Raw genomic sequence first — 20,257 nt, 5'->3', positions numbered from 1 at the left:
TTCTAACAGTGTTAAGTAGTTATAATTGCCTTTTATGAGGGACATTTTAAGAATACATGACAGGTCCCACCCACCACCAGGAGTGCTTTGACTGTGCCTTTCTGCACAGCACAGGGTTGGACTGGATGGCCCTTGTTGACTCTTCCAACTGTATGATTCTAGCATTTTGAACTGAATTGAGATTCTTACCCATTCTTACATGGAGATTGGGCTGGATAATCATAGAATCATAGAGTTGGAAGAGGCTACAAGGGCCATCCAGTCCATCCCCCTGCTACGCAGGAATACATAATCAATATATTAGACTACACTATCTCTTAGACTATAACTCCCATCTTCCCCAAATCCCATGAAAAAGGAGTTGTAATCCAAAACATCTCAAGGGCACTAGGTTAGAGCTGAGGGATAGAGTTGTGTGTTGTTTATTTCAGGACTCCATTCATACAGTCATAGACTTGGAAGAGACCCCAAGGGCCATCCAGTCCAACCCCATTCTGCCATGCAAGAACACAGAATCAAAACATCCCCGACAGATGGCCATCCAGCCTCTGTTTAAAAACCTCCAAAGAAGGAGACTCCGTTGTAGTTTGCTCTTTTGGAACTGGAAGTGTTCGTGATTAGTTCCTGTTTATTGTCAGTGCTTTTTGTCAAATCTGACACCCCTCCCCTCAGAAACCCTGGAGAGAAAACAAGTTTGAGCACATCCTAGGAAGGGTGGGAATGATGCTATGGTTGGCACCATGTTAGAGTTTTTTGGACTACAGCTGTTAGATGATTTCTGGCAGTTTTAATTTTTTAAAAAAAGTAACTTCTGCAAGCTCTGCAACAAGGCGAGGGTTAACTATGCCCTCTTTGATAGAAGTGACAGGTACCCTGAGAAAGAAAGAGAAATGCTGCAGCATCTCTGCTCGTCACTAATGCAGTGCTCTGCCATCTTTCCATCGCTTGTCAAAAACGGACTTCAAACTGACAGGTTGCCCCAAGGCAGCAGCTCCAGCTCTGATTTAGAAGCTCACAAGGAAAGTGCTGCCATGCAAGCTCAGTGGGGCTCTGAACAGAGCACAGGAGTACCCCAAAAAGCAGTGAAGAGGGAATTTGTGTGCCCGAAAATTTTGAATATATATGTATGCTTCTGTGTACAGTGGTGTGTGTGTGCATCCATGTAACTCCCTCGCTATATTTCCAGCTGGGTTGGGAAGGAGAGAGGTATGTGTGTGTCCAAAATCCTTTTACTTTCTCCCCTTGAAATAGACCCCATGCCCAAATGCCTCTGGGCTTATGCACATAATTAATTGAGCATAATAAATAATTAACATGGAAGAATCCAGATAAAAGAGGGAGATAAAACTACAGAGCTCTTATGCCTTCTCCAGCTTAGGATAGCCAAAGAATGATGAGGCGTAGATGGAGATTGTTCAGTCAGAAAAGGCAGATTAAAGGGCCTGTCTAAACATGCCATCATTCATACATTTAGTGCTTGTGCTACAGTTTGGGTGATAAGTTTGATGGGGAGGGGGAACCAAATAAATGCACATGGAAGGCTGTTAACAGATTAGGATTCTTGCAGCAGGCAAACTGTTAAAGCTTTCCCTGTCCCTAGCTGTCCCTAGCTGAATCAAGTCCTGAATCAGATCATCCCCCCCCAACAGCCATTTACTTTAAAGGAGTAGAAAAAGCAAAACATTTGCGAAATTGCTAATTGCCTGAATGGCATCACATTTGCTTTGACTCTAGGATGAGCAAGGCACTGGCAACAGAAGCAAATTTTATTTGGCGACAATGATATGTGTTGATTTCTATGGGGAATTTCTACAGTGATTTCCCACTGCATGGGAAATGTGTGGCCTTCCAGATGCTGTTGGACTACAACTCCCAATATCTCTTACAACTGGCTATAGCTGGCTAGAACTAGAATCATAGAATCGTAGAGTTGGAAGAGACCGCAAGGGCCATCCAGTCCAAACCCCTGCCATGCAGGAACTCTCTATCAAAGCATCCCCTGACAGATGGCCATCCAGCCTCTGCTTACAGACCTCGAGGAGGGAGACTCCACCACTCTCTGAGGGAGTGTGTTCCACTGTCGAACAACTAATGGATGTTGTAGTCCAAAAACATATGAAAGGTTGTGTTTTTGCATCATTACTAAAGGGATGGCCAGGGCATCACTACGGAGGTGCAGGTGGTACGGACTGCATCAGATGACAACCTAAGGTGACGCCACTGTTCCCCAAACATCTGCCTACATCGTTGTTGTTAGGACTGGGGAATTTCCCCCCAGTTACACAAGATAAAACAGTTCACCCATTACAAAAGCCATCACCCCAGTTGTCAGTAATTCAAAACATATTCTTTTTCCAAGTCTGGCTGCTCCTTATTTTCTCTGTGTAACAAGCTACAGATTCTCACAAGAATGACCTTGGTAATTGGCAACTCACACTTCCTCCCCACACATCTGATCATTATCCCATACTCTGCTGTGGTACACCATCTTTACTTCTCCCAGCTTCACCAATAGGACATCATCCCACATTTACACAGATATATTCAAACACATCAATAAGCATGGCAACATTGTTAAGTGTGGATCTCAGCACTGATGTCATTTCATGTCTATAGCCATTGTTTCTCTGATCTTCCTGCAAAGTATGGAATTGGTCATGCAGGAGAGCTTCAGAGACTGTATGGTAAGTGTTGGAGAGAGTAGATACGTCAGTCCAGTGTAGCCTGCATGTACAATTACTATACTGTGTTGTGGCATACAGGATTTCAGCCAATGTAAAATAAGTGTGTACACGACAAAAGAACCAGTTATAGAGCTTGGAAAAATTATAACTCCCAGAATCACCCGTGACTGCACTGCCTCGGGGACTGTGGAAGTTGAACTCCAAAATAATTTTCTTAAGTTGTGCCCCTTATTTAGAGGTGTGGTAGGTTTTCCTTTGCTGAAAACCTTCAAGGAGAAGTTGGTGGTCCTCTCATTCTGGATTTCCCTCCTCAAGCACTGGGTTTGTTGGACTAGAGAGTGATACCTCCATATATCAGAGTCTACAATAACAAGTCTGTCCATTCCAATAACATCTCTTTTTCACATAGCTCCTTCTTCTCCCATTTGTCTAAGAGAGTCCTAATTAGCCATTCATGTGCTTGCTTTGTTTTGTGGCTGGCAGCAAGATAGATGAACCTCATCCTGCCCCTTCGGGTCCACAAGGAGTGCTGCTGTACATTATGTACACAGCACCATTAACATAGGTGACAATTTGCAGAGGAACAGAAAGCAGGACAGCAAACAAGAAGTGATAGGTCCAATGCCCCAATGGGCATCCAGTCTAAATTTAGATTTTAATGCAAAAAGTGCATTCTAATAGAATGAGTGAGTGAAATGGGAGAAGAAGAGAGGGAGGACTAGGGTATCCTGACACTGTATTCCCTGAGAACAGCCCCTTTCCTCCCCACTCCACAGGACAACAGTCACTGTTAAATATAATGATAGATTCCAAGCACGTACCCACCAGTGATCCTTTGAGCCTCTCAAAGCTGTTCTTTCCTCCAGGGCCCCCAAAGCCTAAATTCCCCATGGAGAAAGACCCTGCCTGTGATGACCACAACACTTCCCTTCCTAGCATCTGTCTGGCAAGGAGAGTTCCCTGGGGCAGATTAGCTCCCCAGCATTGTTCTTTCATTCATTTGTTTATTCTGCAGCCTCCCCCTCCACGAGGAAGGCTTCATTTTTCCCCTTGGTTTTTACAGAGGTACCTCAGATGTGCTTGCAATTCCTTGGTGGCACCAGCTGTTCCCTTCAAATAGTGCGTGCCTGCACAACTAATGAGTTTTCCAGTTAAGCATCCTCTTATTTGTTTTTTCCCCTTCCTCTCCAAGGTGATGAAGCTGAGGAAGCTGGCCCAGCAGGTAGCCAACTGCCGACAGTGCCTGGAACGGTCAACCGTCCTCATCAACCAAGCCGAGCACATCCTGAAGGAGAATGACCATGCACGGTTCCTGCAGACGGCAAAAAATGTGGCAGAGAGGTATTGCTGCAAGCCCCCTTTCCCTCTTCAAAGGGATTGGGAGAGCAGCTAGAGCTCTTGACTTGAGGGAGGGTCCATATGGCTATCAGCCTAAGCTCCTGTTCCCTCCATGACATTGTGTTGGAGCATCATTAGAGATATTGTGAAGTTCATGGATGTTATAGAGAATAATGGGGGGGGGGGGGGTACCCATTCTCAGAGTGCCAGCTCCTGTTTTTTTCCCAGACCTTTGTTCAATACACCATCACTGGGCCATTTTCCTAATACTGTACTTCCTTTTTACTGCCATGGCTTCAGCACCATAGCTGCTATTTCTCTTCTTCCTCCTTTTCTTACCCCACAAGGGAGAATCATGAGTTCTTTTAAGCGTTCTTATAAGAATAGATGCTGTTGCTTTCAAGTCATTTTTGATTTATCGCAACCCTAAGCTGAACTTATCATGGGGTTTTCTTGGCAAGTTTCTTCAGAGGGGAGTTGCCATTGTCATCCTGTGAGGCTAAGAGAATGTAGGGTCACCCAGTGGGTTTCATGGCCGAACAGTGATTTGAACGGTGTTGTCCAGAACCATAGTCCAACCTTCAAACCACTGCACTATGTGCCTTATACAAATTTGGACCATGGATCTATCTTGGTCATTATTGTCTCTCCTGCCTGCCCATCCCCTCCAGTGGCAACAATTGGCATCTCTGAGCAGTAATCCACTTTCTCACTAGCAATTCTGAGCAAATTTGGATCTTTGCAGCTTGTTCCTTTCTTTCTTTCTGCTCTGTTTTCCAACATAGATCACCCAACACCCCCACAAAGGGGAAGGAGGAGTCTTTGGTTTTGTTGCTTTCAATTATTTACCGATTTAATGAGAGCTTTCCTTAAGTACATGAGAGCGCCTCCAGCTCAGCCAAATTAACAGCTGGGAGTTGGAGCTGCTGTTGCAACTGTCAAATAAACCCCAAAGAGATCAGAGAGAATACAGAAGTGGGCCATCAGGCTGGGGAAGAGAGCAGAAGTAAAGATGTATGTGGTTGGATTGCTGTTGCCAAACCGGGTCAGACTCTCTTTCTTCCCTTCTTCTTTTTTGTTCTCGTGAGTGTAAACCACAGTTGCTAGGGGCTAGTTTCCAAAAACTAGAAAGTAGGTCCCCTGGGAGCTTTACTGTCTTGTGTAGAATCTGTACCTTCCAACCCTATGGGTGTGTGAGTGGCTTGTAGTTATTCTGTAATTTGGCAAGGGAATATGCTTTGAGGTTCCATTTTCCTTATTACTTGATGTGGCGGCCATTATTAAGTCCTAGCATAGAATATATGGCAGGGGCATGGTCCAGTCGTAGAGAATGTGCTCTTGCTGTTTTTCTACTCTGGAAAGCAGACCTTGGTGAAGTTTTATGAAGACCTTAATGTAGCCCATTTAAGGGCTTATAAGGGTACAGTTGGCCGTTCTTATACACAGATTTTTTTATACATGGATTCAAGCATCTACGGTTTGAAAATGTTCAAAAAAGTATAAATTTCAAATATCAAACCTTGATTTTCCATTTTTTATAAGGGACACCATTTTGCTATGTCATTATATTTAATGAGACTTGAGCATCCATGGATTTTGTTATACGTGGGGGATCTTGGAACCAAACCCCAGCGTATAACAAGGGTCCACTGTATTCCATAGCATTGAACCATGGCAGTTAAAGTGGTGTCAAACTCCATTATTTCTGCAGTATTGATGCAACCTAAGTCTTGAATGAAGTAAGACCTGCAGTCCAGTAGACAGCAAGAATTTGACATATTGATGAGTCTAAAACATCTGATTTATATACATCGCTGTTACTGTTGGACATGCTGACTGAGGGATTCTGAGAGTTGTGTCATGCAAAGATGAGACACAAATTTGTGAAATATTCTATATTTTTCACTTTAGAAGTACTTATACTAAGGTTAGAACCATACAAAATTGTAGTCCAAAAATACCATTTCTGAATTCTGGCCTGTTGCCTAATTTAGTTAATTAAAAGAGATCTGTATGTGGGGAAGGAAGGAGGGACAGAAGTCTCAGTTAGTTGTAGAAGAGTGATAATAATAATAATAATATGTTTTATTTATATACCGCTATTCCAAAGATCATAGGGGTGAACAGCAAGTAAGCTAATTAGCAAGTAAGCTAATTTGCCCCAACAGTCTGGGTACTCATTTTAGCGACCTCGGAAGGATGCAAGCCTGAGTCGAGCTTGGGCCCTTTGCTGGTCTTGAACTCGCAACCTTGTGGTTTTGAGTGAATGGCTGCAGTACAGGCATTTAACCACTGCGCCACCAGGGCTCCTGGTGATGACACCTGACGGTGCTAACCTTTGGGAAACAAACAACTAGGGCTTTCATCCTATCAATGACATGCTGTGTTATGTTCTTGCTGGCTCTAGATGGTCTCATTTCTAAGCAGATATGCATAATGCCATTATGTTATTATTTGATCATCTTTATTTACTCAGTCATTAAGCAGAAGGGGAGAAAGAAGCATTGCCCCAATCTGGTGTCCTCTAAATATTCTGGACTACAAGTCAAACATGCTGTGCTATGCTATGGGTGGCAAGTTATAGTCCAAACACTTTGGAGGGCACCAGGTTTGGAACACTGTTATAAGATTGGGGAGGGAAGTGTTGCTGCAGTGGAACTACAATCCATAAGGTTTAAGGTACTGTGAACTGAGAGTGTAAGAAATAGTTCAGAGCTGTGTTTTGAAATGGTTGTAAATTATTTGTGAACCAATGCTTATCCCATAAGCATCACATCATGGTCAATTGCCACTCATTAATTCTAAGACATTTTCTCTAGTAAAATTATAGAACTGGAAGGGATTCACAACTAGCCCATTTCACTCTCAGCACAGGAATCTACAAGCTAAAGCATCTCTGAAAGGAGGCTATCTAATCTCTGGTTTAAAAACTCAGTGAAGAAGAACTTACCACCCTCTGAATAAGTCAGTTTTACTGTCAAGGAGTTCTTACTGTGAGAAAGTTCTTCCTAATGCTTTGCTGGACTCTCCTTTCTTGTAATTGGAATCTCTTGGTTGGGGTTCTGTCATCTGGAGTAGTAAAGAATCAACTCACTCCATGTTGCACAAGAGAGCTGTTCACATATTGGAAGATGCAGCGAGGGTTATCTTCTTTTAAAGTGACTTTGGGCCCAAACAGACAGGCCAAAATAAAGCTGCTTCGGTTCACTTTGAAGCTATACTGTTTAAATGACACATTAATTTTAAGAGTCTAGAAGCTGCACCAAAGCTGCGCTCTAGTACTTAGGACTGGAGTGTGGTTTTGGTGCAGCTTCTGGCCTCTTAGGATGCATGCAGCATTTAAACAGCATGCCTGCAAAGTGACCCAAAGCACCTTTATTTTGGCCTGTCTGTTCAGGCCCATTGAAACAGAAGAAGGAGTAAAGATGGCAGTGAAGGAGCATGTGGAAGGAAAGTGGCAGAAATTGGAATTGTTCAGAGGAAAGCCTGGTGTATAGAGGAAGGAAATGAAAGGTGGATCCCATGGTATAGACTGAAGTTAAATATTTATTTATTTAATAATCTACTTTTCTCCCAAATATGGAATCCAATGTGGTTTAAAACAAAATTTGGCTAAAAATATCATTGTCATAATAAAAAAAAAGATAATTAAATAAACTGCTTAATTTAAAAAAAGCAGTAATTTAAAACAAGTTAACAATATTTAAAACATAACAGTGACAAAAAAAAACCAAAATTACTTATTTATCACTGTTATGTTTACTTATTTGTCACTTTTATACTACAAGTCTCAGAATCCCTCAGGACTATAGGTCTCACAATACTCTCAGCCATGAGGGCCATGGCACATGTGGGATGGGGAATTCTGTAAAGTGTGGTCCAAAAAGGTAACTTCCCCAACCATTGCTGTAATATATGTAAAGTTAAAGGCTACTCCTTTGGCAGAGTGTGAGACTCTGGGTGCTTCTAGGCAAGTCTTTTGTCTTCCAGTTGCCTCACCTTGTTCACTGAATCTAGGCAACAGCATCTCCAACCCTTCTCTGTGAGTTCTTCCATCTTCTTCCTTATTCCCCCACAAAAAAACCTTGGTAGCTTTAGGAACCATGGAAGCACACTTCAAGGGCTTCTGATTTTGGCACATCCTGGAGGTGAAGGGGATGTTGATAGTTGTTGTGGACATCAACAAAAAATATCTGAATTGGGGTGACTGTATGGATCAGTTCACCATCACCCAACCACCAGTCTCTCGCATAAGCGATTAAGGTCCTGAATATTAAATTTGTGAGTCTCTCCTCCTTCCAAACCACTTCCTGCTGGAGGTTACATCACTGCAAGGCTGTTTGCAGCTCTTTAATTAAAAATCAAAGCGCCGACTGGGAGTTGCAAATACTGCCTAATGTATATTGATGCTCTCTTCTGTCTTTCAGGGTCGCCATGGCAACCGCATCCTCTCAAGTTTTGATACCCGATATCAATTTTAACGATGCCTTTGAAAACTTTGCTTTAGATTTTTCCAGAGAGAAGAAACTGCTGGAGGGGCTGGATTATCTCACAGGTTTGTGCCAGTTTTGCAGTCCCAGCCGCTCCCCACTCACTCCTCCAGCCCCAAGCCCTATTATTTCTTCTGCCTTGTTCTGCTTTACCATTCCGTCATTGCTACAAACCCCTGTGAATGGGGATGAGGAGAAGAAATTAATCTCTAAATGACATCGGAGGTTCTTTAAAATCAATAGTACAGCTTATTAGATATTTTGGGGCTCTGTTTCCATCAACCAAGAGCAAAGAAGGCCACTAAATGTAAGATATGGCTATTTGGCATGTCACTGCAGATCATATCACTGTGGATTCACAGTTTTGTGCCAGTTGTTTCATCTTGGAAGTTACCAGATGTGAACTCTCACTTGTTACCATATGCTGAAGTCAGCCCTGGGAGTTGTGTGTCACTTGGCTTAGTGGACTGGGAATGTTGTTGTTGTGTGCCTTTGATTTGTTTCCGACTTACGGCAACCCTAAGGTGAACCTATCACAGGGTGTTCTTGGAAAGATTTGTTCAGAGGGTAGTTTGCTTTTACTTTTCTCTGAGGCAGAGAGAGTGCAACTTGCCCAGGATCACCAAATGGATTTCCAATGACTGAGCAGGGATTTGAACCTTGGTCTCCAGAGTTGTAGTCCCAGTACTTAAATCATTACACCATGTTGGCTCTCATGGGAACATGCAGTACTCCATATCCTTTTGAACTGTAATCCTTGTGATTCCTTACCATTAACTGCACTAGCTAGAGCCAATGGACACTGCAGTCCAACAGCATCTGAAGGACTTCCCGTCCTCAGGCCTACAGTGTAGGTGAAACTAGTTTCAGTGACAGATTTGCTTAAATACCACCAGTGAAGGAGAGCCACCAACCTCGTAATAGTTTCTTCCACTGTTAAACACAACTCTTTTGCTAGGACATTCCTCCTTGGGTTCAGCCAAATCTACATCTCTGAAGTTGCCTTTCACTGGTTCTAATCCTACTTCTTGGAGCAACAGAAAATTCCAGCTGCTCTCCTGATCCTCAAGGGACCTGGGGTCTTTGTTTGCCCAGGCTGACATTTCCGAGTATTTCTGATATATGTCATAATTAAAAGCATTCCACAAAGGACTGGTTTTCCAGTGATGCTTCTCCTATAAGACAGAAGGCAGCTTCCAGTTGACTGCATTTCCTGACTGTACCATCATCAATAAATTGCAGCTTAAGCAAGCCAGTTAAGAAGGTAGAGATATTCTTTTTTAAAACTCAAAATGTAGTTTGGAGAAATTTTTCCATAGTTCCCTAAAACAATGATTCTCACCCTTTGGCCCCCTCTGTATGTTGTTGGACTTGGTTCCATAATCCCAGACAGCATGGCCAATGGTCAGGGACCTTGAGAGATGGAGTCCAAAGCATCTGGAGGATCAAATGGTGAAACCCCTGCCCTAAGAAACATATAAAAAAGCAAATCATTTTTTCCATAGAAGAGTAATTGAAAATTGACTGTGAGCAGCAGAATGTGACTTGTTTGAAAGATTTCAATTTAAAAAGCCATTTTAGGCTACCCTACCTTCTGCACCACACAAGTTGTGATGGGCCAGCTTGGTTTTAATTAGTTGTTAACCTAATTATGTTGAAATACTTGCTTCAGATTGCAATATTACATCATTAATGTTGAATCTCACTGTCTTCTGTGGATGGGTGTTCCTCCCAGCCATCTGTCACTTTACAGAAGTGGCCACCAATCACTCTGATAAAGTCTTTTGCTGGGCATAAGCTGCAGAAAGAATGAGAATTAGCACCTTGTTAATATCTGGAGCAATGCAAAAGATTAAGTCTTTAAAAGCAGGGCTAGGAAATGAAATAACAGGCAAACACAGCCTTCTCCAACCTGATACGCCACCCTGGATGTTTTGGATTAATATTCTTATTAATCCATGAAGGTTGTAGTCCATCTGGAAAGTGCCAGATTGATAATGCCTGAGCTAAAATATATTGCATTGTCGTGGAAAACACACAAAAGTTATTGGTCATTTGCCATATGGCAGTTGGACAGATGAGAGCTTTGTTGGCCATCCGTTATGTGGATATTTCTTACCGTTCTCATTTTTCTTCAGTACTGTACATCTGCCTTCCCCATGGTTGTCCTGCTGATAGTTGTGCCACACATCCCACCATCCCCTACAGGCCTGGCACAGGGTCCTGGGTTTAGTTCTTGCTGTCAAAAATTAAAAGGACCTTGTGTACCAAGGTCTGACTTCTGTCCTTGGCATCCCCATGCTTATGGTAGAGCCTGCCCAGGCTAGGCTTTTCTCAAACCACTTTAAATTCTGCTTTAATATTTCTTTCTGCTTCTAGCCTATGTGTCCTTCAACAGTCAGGGGGCAGAACTCATCAATAGACTTATTAAGGTGGAAGAATGAAGTTTGGGTGCTACCAAGAGCATTCAGAATTTGAAAAAAAGATCCTCTTTGAGACTACAGTTTCCAGAATCTCCCTAACAGCATGGCCACTGACTATGCTACTTGGGCAGTCAAGGGATAGCTGTCCCCCAAAAGAACATCTTCAGGTTCTGCAAACAATTGTAAGACCAGGAAACAGTCCAGTGGAAAATGAGAAATCATAGAATTGCTTTGTACAAAGTCAGTCTCCTTATCCCTCACTTGACCATTATTTTCCCCTCACTGAAAGAGCTCCGTGTAAAGCTTTTTCCTTATCTGAGAAAATGAACATCACCTGCTACCTGATCTGTGTTTAAAAAACTGGAATTGCTAATAATTTAACAGCAGACCCTCCACATGCAAAACAAATGGTCTTACCACTGAGCTACATACTCAAAGACATACAGCTCACTGTAATGTTAAAGGTGTACATCATGGGTAGAAACCTTGTGGATCATAACTGCCTTCATCCCCCATTATTGCCTAGGCTAGCTAGGTCTGATGGGATTTGCAATCCAACAACATCTGGATGGCTACCAGTCAACCACCCCTACCATAGATAGTTGGAAAATGCAGGTAGGCTAAATTTAGTGGTCCTCCATCCAGTCATGCTCTTGCACAGCCTCTATTCATTTCAGCATGGCTTGCCCAATAGACTGTGTCTTATGTTTAATCAGCAGAAGATATGTGATGGGATTATGTTTTTCCCTTCTTGTCCCCAAATCGTTCAGTATTGAGTACGTTAACAAGGGCGCAATACATGTTTCGTGAAAAACCTATCAATTTGTTCATCATCGAGTTACGGATCTTTAAGCAAATTGGATGCCTCATTTTCATATGGATGAGTCTATCAATTAACTGATTAAAGTAACATGTAATTATATACTGCAGCAGCAAGGCTTAAAGGTGCTTTTTTGACAATTCTGAATGAAGAGGAAATTTAAAGAATTTAATGCTTCCTCTCACAGCAGCCTTTCCAAGAATTATGGAGAGGGCAGACTCCTTTCTCCTTCTCTTGCCACTCTGCTTCCCTGTGCTACTGGAATCCCTTTCCCAGATGCTGCTCTACCTTCCTTGCTCCCAGCCCTGAGGCAGAAAGAGGGAAACTAGATAGGCTCTGTCCTCCATCTCAGCCTTGCAGTGTCCAGCCCAAGCCCCAGCTGTGGATGTGCTGATCTAATTTTAATTATCTAGAACAGAGGGTATGTAACCTTGCGTCTTCCAGGTGCCTCAGCCAAGATGACCAGTGTACTCAGGAAGCCTGAGTAGGAGTTATGGTATTTTAAAATAACTAGAAGGTGCAAGGTAGGCTGATCTGATCCTGATCTAGAAATTGAGGACAAGCCGTTGCTGAAATGAAAGGAGATTTGGTGTTCTTTTAGCCATTGGCCTTGTCTTGAGAGGCATACAGAACTGTTGTCCTCAATTGAGTTACCTGGATACTGCAGTCTGCTTTTGAAAATACTTTTGTTATCTCCTGGCGGCTAAGAAAAATATGTGGGTACAGCATATTGTTAACCCATTTTATTTCATCTTTTACACAGAGCGGTATTGCCTAAGGAAAGAACCTCAAATGATTTGGAAGCCTGAAAATATAAAACTAGCTAGCTAGGCCCATAAACCCATATGTACTACCTTTAAAGATCTACCTTTAAAATAGGATTCCCTTTTTTTCTTGCCATAGATGAAGTCCTGTTCCCCCTCAGCTCCATTATGCATTGGGCAGATGCATGTATCAGCAGTCACAGGCTGAATTGCTCCTCTGCCTCTTTCTTCATCCACATGCATCCTGTGGACTGTCTGCCCTATAATTATTTTTCCTATGTTCCACCCAAATGAGTGTTTAGTTAAATTTATTCATTCATTTATGTATTTTTCTTGAAGAAAAATATATTGGCTGAAATTCAGTTGCTGATTCCAAGTAGAGTAGGGCCTTTGAATCTGTTGGATTTACATTAAGTGTTGATTTACCATTCAGCAATTGGTTCAGTTTCTCTCCTCTGACTGGGACTAGTATTTGGATTTAGGTAATTCTAAGCAAACATTATATTATAACAAGAGTTGCAGAACTGGGGGCAAATGAGGTTTCTATGGTACAGGTGCTAGTCAGTGAGGGCTACAACACAGGTGCCAGCCAGTCAAACATGTGCATAATATACTTTTTCTGCAGTTAGGCAAAAAAAAAATCTGCTCTAAATTCAGTCCTGACAAGAACATTGTCTATCCGTTTATGATCCTGTGGACACACTTCTTTAGTGGCCAGACTGTACAAATTGTGCCCTGGACCAAAGTTACCACTTTTAACTTGTTTCTGAACTGTGCAGTTACAAAATCCTCATTCTTTTAAAAAGATATTTCAAAGCACATGAACGCCACACCCATAAAAATATTAATGTCTGTGTCTGTTGTGTCCTGTTTTCCTTGCAGCACCCAACCCGCCATCAGTCCGTGAAGAACTTTGTACTGCCTCCCATGACACCATCACTGTCCACTGGATCTCAGATGATGAGTTCTGTGTCAGCTCATATGAGCTCCAGTATACCATCTTCACTGGCCAGGCCAACTTCATTAGTAAGTAACTATAGATTAGCCTGTTTTGCAACTTCTACAGACAACCTTTAAATTGTGTACACTCTACTTTAGTGAAATACTGCCTCAAAACCGTGTTCAGCCTCAACATAAATCTGTCCCTCCCCTGACTAAACAGTCTGGAAGAGTGGGTGGGCTCTAAATGCTTGCCTCTAAAGTTTTTTTAGGGTAAAAGAGACATTTGGGGATGGGAATGTTTCTCCCCCATCCTTCCCCTCACTCACACATATGTACCATACCATTTACCTTTTTGCAAGCATTATTCATTGTCTGTTTGTGTTTGTTTCCTCTGTGTCCAGCACAGCTACTACTTTACTAAATGCATGAGTTCTTTCTTTGCCAGTGAATAGTCAGGCAGTCTAGTGATGTCATGTCATCACATTGCCAACCAGATATGAGACAGTGTCACAAAGCCAGATCAGAATGAGAGCAGTGCTTCATGCCTTCACTCAGACTGAGCAAAAAGCCTCTTCTTTTTTGCATCCTCCCTTCTCCCACAAATTCTGATATAGGGGTACATTTTAGAATGGCAGAGCCCTTCAGCAGAAATACCATCAGTGAATACTTTGGTACTTGCTGTCTGGCACCTACTCTTTATCTGTATGTCTCTTTCTTTCTTTCTTTCTTTCTTTCTTTCTTTCTCCTCATCCCTCCCTCCCAGATGTAGACACATGGTTTTAGTTTTGAAACAGTACTTGGATTATATAAGAAATTGTAGTTTAGATAACTGAGGTACAGAATACTTACATATGCTAAAGTACTACCACTATGGAAGTGACAGATGTACACTAAGAGACTCACATGTGATTGAGGATTCCTGGAGAGAAAGCAAAACGGTCTCTCACTGAGCTATGGAAATGTGCAAACAACACTTGTAGGCAGGGGACACTTTGAAAGCTTTGGAGTCTGCATAAATGTGGATATGTCTTAGGCCATGGCGTTGGGGGATTCTGGAAGCTGTAGTCCAAATAATTACATTTTCCAAGCTCTATAAAGGAAAAGAATGGACAAAACTACCAAGTAACCTCTTAACTTTAAAGTCTCAGTAGCCAATCTCTATCAAGGATATATGGGCAACATGGTTTCCTGTGAGAATTTTCACAGTGGTTCAAACTGACTTGAAGAATAACATATCTACAGCTTAATGCTAATGCTGGACAAGACAGGGAAGTTGCCTACACAGCAACTGTACAAGCAGTGGAAAAATAGGATGCCAGTGTGAAGTAAAAGGCACAGAGTGCTGGAAAAAATCTTTAGCATATCATATGTCAAAAATCTTAGGCATCCTGACATTTGTCATAAAACCCTCCTTATTCATGCTCATGGTTCTTGCATCAACTGATCTAAGACCCCTGGTCATCAAGACAGGGCTGCAACGTCCATTACTAAGTCATTCCATCTGTAACATTGCTCAAATGCATGCCTCACTATGTTCAGTCAGGCTTGTCACAGGATAAAAGAGACACATAGAAACCTACATTATTGCTGAACCAAACCTTTGATCCTTCTATCTAACCCTGACTGGCAGAGGTGCCCTGGGGTTTCAAGCATCATAGATAGTGGAAATTGGACCTGGAACCTTCTGTATAAGTAGCACATGCTCTGACTGGTGGGTCTTACCCTTTTAAAACTTGACCTGAGATCAGTCCCATTTAACGCATTGGGATTTTCTGAATAAATATTCCAAGAACCGGGCTCTTTTCATTGATTTTGTGCTGGATTTTTTGTGTACGGACAATATATCTTGCTCTCCACCCTCATCTCCAGAAGCGGAACTGAAATTTAGGGGTGAGGATGGGGATATGGGATGGGGGTCAGACAGTGTCCCCAAAGTTGATACTGGGCATAACAGTGCTTTGCAAGCTCAGCACATACAGTAGTTGGGGCCCTTTCCAGTTTCAGATTTGGTTAGTGCCTCTGCTACCAGCTAGATTCCTAAAGGCAGTGGTGTAGCCATTGATTATAAGGTGCAACATACTGTAGTCTCAAGAGTCATGCAGTCTTAGACTGAGTCCAAAAATATAAGCAGCTACATTGATCCATAGGAACAGATCAGTTCTGTCTGATTTCATTTTGAGGAGCAGATCTTAATTGCTCATCCATTAACAAGCCATTCCCAAGTTCTGTGCATTACAACAGGAACAACACACAACATTATCTTGTTGATGAGAAAATCCACATCTACCACCCAGCTACTGTGAGGTAAAGCTCAGAGGGAGCAGAGAAGTCTGAAAGGGAATTTGGGTGGTGACAACGTTGTGTCTGCTTATCAAAAACTACCAGTTTCCTCTCCCACTTGGAAGTGAAAAGATGGGTGGTAATTTTCCCTGTAACTGTGCCAGGCTTCAGAATCCTCAGAATCCTCTTCTTTATAGCTTAAAGATGGAAACTAAGGTGAGATTCCCATTATCACTCTCTCCAGAAACCAGTTAAAGCTTGCTACAGCAAGAATGGTGAATAGGATTGAGTACACTATTCATAAGGCCCAGACATGGCTGCTGGTACTTTTCTGTTGCCCTGCAAGAACTGAATATCCTTCCATCTCCCTGTATGAGAGTTGCATTAGAGAAGAAAGAGTGGTCATTTGGGCCGGCTTCCAGGCAGGTTGTTACCATCACTAATCTCTTAATAAGCTTTCCCTGATAAGTTATCAGAGCTTACCTAGAGCTGTTAGAAAGATATTTGGGATATGTTGCCTCAGAGGTGTCTTAGTATAAGTAACAATTTTAATGACTTCAATAAAAGATAATATTCTTTAAACAAATATATGAACAAAATAAGAGCCTTGCTGGATCAGACCAAAGGCCAGTCTATTTTATCATCCTGTCTCTACAGCGGCCAACTTTGTGTGTATGTATGTGCCTTCAAGTTGCCTGTTGACTTTTAGCGACCCAATGAATTTCATAGAGTTTTCTTAAGCAAAGAGTACTCAGAGGTGGTTTTGCCATTTCCTTCCTCTGAAAATGTAGCCTACAGCACCTGGAAGACGGTTGCTCATTGAAGTACTAACCAGGGCTGACCCTGCTTAACTTCCAAGATCAGATGGGTTCTGGTGCCTTTAGGGTATTTAGGCCTTACCAGTGACCAACTAGATGCCCCAATTGAAAGTCCACAAGCAGAATATGAACACAATAGCACCCACTCTCACTCCTGTTCTGCAGCAGCCTATATTGAATGTTGTATTACCTCCATTACTGGAGGTAACATATATAGACTTCTTTGCGATAAGATGATGGAGCTTGTGAGCAGTTGCACAGTGCCTTTTGCACTACATAGCACTTGACATTGGTGTCCACACACAGAGGTGATTAAGGAGATAATCTGTAAGATGAGAGGAATGAAATTGCCAGATTTGATATCTGGCATCTCTTCATTGAAAAATGAAGCACTGGATGCACCACAGGTAGCAAAGAATTCTGTGTCATGGGACTTTGTTTCTAGGTCAAGAAACACATCTGTTGAATTTCTGCTTCCCATAGGAAGACATTAAAGGAAGAGGGGCTATGTTAAAAACAGAAAGTACAACATGGAATGTGTAGCACAATATACAGTGTAACAACAGAATATAGGAACCATGCTGGACAAGACCAGAGGCCTGTCTTATGCAGCCTTCTGTTTCCAAAGTGGCCAGCCAAATGCCCAGGGGGAGCCAAAAGAAGGGTGTGAGCATAATGGCACCCTAACTCACACTTCCCAGAAACTTGGATTAAGAGGCATGCTGTCTCCCATACTGAAGGTAATACAAAACAGTTGAAAGGACCATTGATAGACTTGTAAGTAGGTAGGAGCCTACTTGTTGAATATTATGTAAATCAGCACATATTCACAAGCAGTACTGGCAGGGTGAAAGTGAACTAATAGAGTTCAATACATGCAAAGCAGTCGTGGGCCATAGAAGCATGGAAGTAAATGTTTACTGAGCGGTTAAACATTCAGTTTTGCTGCAGTAAACATGGATTAATTTGTGCCTGGAAGACAGCACTACCTTCTGCCCTCGACCCTGGCTCTCAGCATGGCAATTTGGTATTGAACTGGCCCTTAGCAACACCGCTAAATAAAATTATGCAATTGTCGAGTGGGAAGAAGAGGGAGTTGTTTATAAGCATTTTAACTCAATATTGTAAAGCAAAATCTCTTGAGTGGCTTGCTTATTTCTGTAATCGCTGGTCTGCAAGACAACCTGTCAAAAAGATAATAGAGTTAAGCTGCAGGGCAGAAGAGAGTGGTGGCCAAATGCTAACTTGCTGTGATAGAGAGGGCAGAAAAACTGACTTCCCAAGGCAGTAGTTGTTTATTAGTAATAAAGCACATCTGCAGAACACCAGCTTCCAACTTGATCGTCACAATTTCTTTTTATTCCTCCCTCCCCTTCACGACTCTTGCCAGCCCCAAATCGCTTTTCTAAAAACAGTGAACTTTTGCTGTTTCATTCACTCATCTGTTTAGAAAAACGACTACACATGGTGCAGACCTCTTATATAGTTTAAGAACCCATGGCATAATCCCCCTACATCATATCAGGTAGCAAGTAAGGATGTTGCATGGTTGAGGAAGGAAGACTCAGAAGAAATGGCTGTAGCCTCACCCTGACATGCTAACTTTCCATGGGCAGGAAACTGTTTAACATGGAGGAGAATTTGCACCTGTAATTTCTACCTGCATGCTGAGATAGCATATTCTTGAAATACAGGTATGACTTTTCCTGAATGTTGCCTCGCTTAATCTGTCATTGGCTAAGACTAATGTTAGGATGCATCCAAAACCAAGCAGAGATATGGTGGTGTGGTGGAAGTACAGATATTCAGAGCAAGGGAATACAAGCCATAACCTTGCAACCCCTAGCAATAGATACTGCTTGTGTGGGGGAATTTGTGGGAAATGGAGAAATCCTTCCCTTCTTTGCTTATTCCTCCCCACGCCGACTTTGGTAGGGATCAGCAGTGCTTGGGAATGTATCTGCTATGGACTACATTTTCCAGACTCATCTCGGCCATGCTGGCCAGGGAATCTGGGGAGTTGTAGTCTAAAATGTCATTGTTCCAAGCTCTGAAGATCAGACTGTGTTAGTTGAGAGAAGTGTAATCTTGGAAAGAAGTTCAAGAAGGGTTATGTAAAGGGAAGTCTCCAGGCAGCCAGCAAAAGGATTGAGGGGAAGAAAGGGTATTGAAATAGGGAGAGAAGTTCTGTGCTAGTCATTCTTTGCTTCTTGAGGGGTAGAAGGCCAAACTGAATTGTTATACAGAGCGGTGGGAGAATCAGTGAATCATTCTGAAATAAAATCTAGTGCTTGCGTTCACAGCTGTTCAGGGACCTGTATCACATCCCATTTATCTCTCTTCTTGCATGTATGCACACAATTAGGAGAGAAATTTGCATTGTCCAGGAAACTAATAGTGGATGTGGAGGGGGACAGTCCCAGTGTAGATGGCCACTGGTTGCATTTCTATGCAAATGAAGACTGCTTCAGCAGTCTAGATGCAGCTGTCTTCCTTCTAGGGCCAAGCTTGTCACATTTCTCTTCAACATTTTTAGTCCTTCAATCTGTAACACATGGACAAGGGGGTTCCAATCCTCCACATGGTTTCTTTGAAGTAACCCTCTCTATGTTCAGTGATTCTCAAGTAAGCCTATCAGGAATCAGAGCTTGGAAATGCAAATTTTGGGGGTGGAACAGATGGGCAAAATAAAGCTGGTGTTTTCCAACCACTTTGAAGGTGAGATGCACACCTCCAAAGCAGATGAAAACCAGACCCAAGCTGTGCTCTTAGGGTTGGTATAAGGATAAAAATGCAGAGGAGATGAGTGTTCCTTGCTGAGTAATTGAACCCTCATCTCCAGAGTCGTTGTCCAACTCCTGTTCAAATCTCACATCTACACAAAGAAATATGTGTAGTGGCAGAGGTGGTTCTCAATCATTTCTATGGCTGTCAACATAGGGGGACTTTTCTAGGATATTTATGGTTAAGGAGAAGTGTGCTTCCATGCTATAGCAGACAATGATTCAATTTTTAAAAAATTTAAAAGTGAAATCTGTGCTACTTGGGCAGGACCCTCCGGTGCCACAGCTGCTACCTGCTTTATGCGTGGAGCCACTGGATAGATGATGCATAATGATGGGTGAAAATACAGCTGCCTCTTCAAGCGGCCCTTGGTGCCAGTGCTGCATCAGAGTGCAAATTTTCCTTGGAGCATATGCGGAATTGTTGTTGAGAAATTGATAGAGATTAGAGATTTAGATCAGTTTAAATTGTATGAACTCTGCAGGTTTCGGTCCTATTAACCATATTTTTTCCACTTACTGTTTTTCTTTCACCTGCTGGTCTGTGGAAAAAAGGCCTTATCTCATCCACCCCCGCCTCAACCCAGACTTATTCCATGCATTAAGTAGATATCCTGAGGTTGCAACCGTGTATCAGATTATTAATTAGCCTGATTAATTGATGAGAAAGCAGATCCCTTAACAAAAGTAGACTTCTGTCCTTTATGTTCCATTTTCCTAGCTGATCTTCGCAAGAGTGTAAGCAAGCCAGCTAATTCAGGGCTATTGTTCTGAAAAGATGTTCAATCTACAGACACCCCCCCCCTTAATCAAACAGCTTTTTTTAATGAAAAGAAATGTTCTTAATAGACTTAGGTCCAAAACACACTGCAGAAATAATCCAGTTTGATACTGCTTTAACTGCCTTGGTTCAGT

General features: G+C 42.3%; 1 protein-coding gene across 3 annotated transcripts in view; it reads left to right on the top strand.

Moving 5' to 3' along the window:
• LOC149308879 (E3 ubiquitin-protein ligase MID2) overlaps positions 1-20,257 on the top strand; it is a 203,834-nt gene that overhangs the window by 165,193 nt on the left and 18,384 nt on the right. For all 3 annotated transcript variants that reach the window (XM_089536612.1, XM_089536613.1, XM_089536615.1), the window contains exons 5-7: positions 3,877-4,025; positions 8,450-8,577; positions 13,402-13,545. In XM_089536612.1, the coding sequence (XP_089392738.1) occupies positions 3,877-4,025; positions 8,450-8,577; positions 13,402-13,545 (421 nt within the window). The remainder of the gene's footprint in view (positions 1-3,876; positions 4,026-8,449; positions 8,578-13,401; positions 13,546-20,257) is intronic.

Source organism: Sceloporus occidentalis, unplaced genomic scaffold (assembly GCF_023333645.1).
Source record: "Sceloporus occidentalis isolate IW3139 unplaced genomic scaffold, rSceOcc1.0.p SCAF_8, whole genome shotgun sequence".
NCBI classification, from domain to species: Eukaryota; Metazoa; Chordata; class Lepidosauria; order Squamata; family Phrynosomatidae; genus Sceloporus; species Sceloporus occidentalis.
Note: the sequence above shows the minus strand (reverse complement) of the source record. Positions and strands in the feature narration are given on the sequence as shown.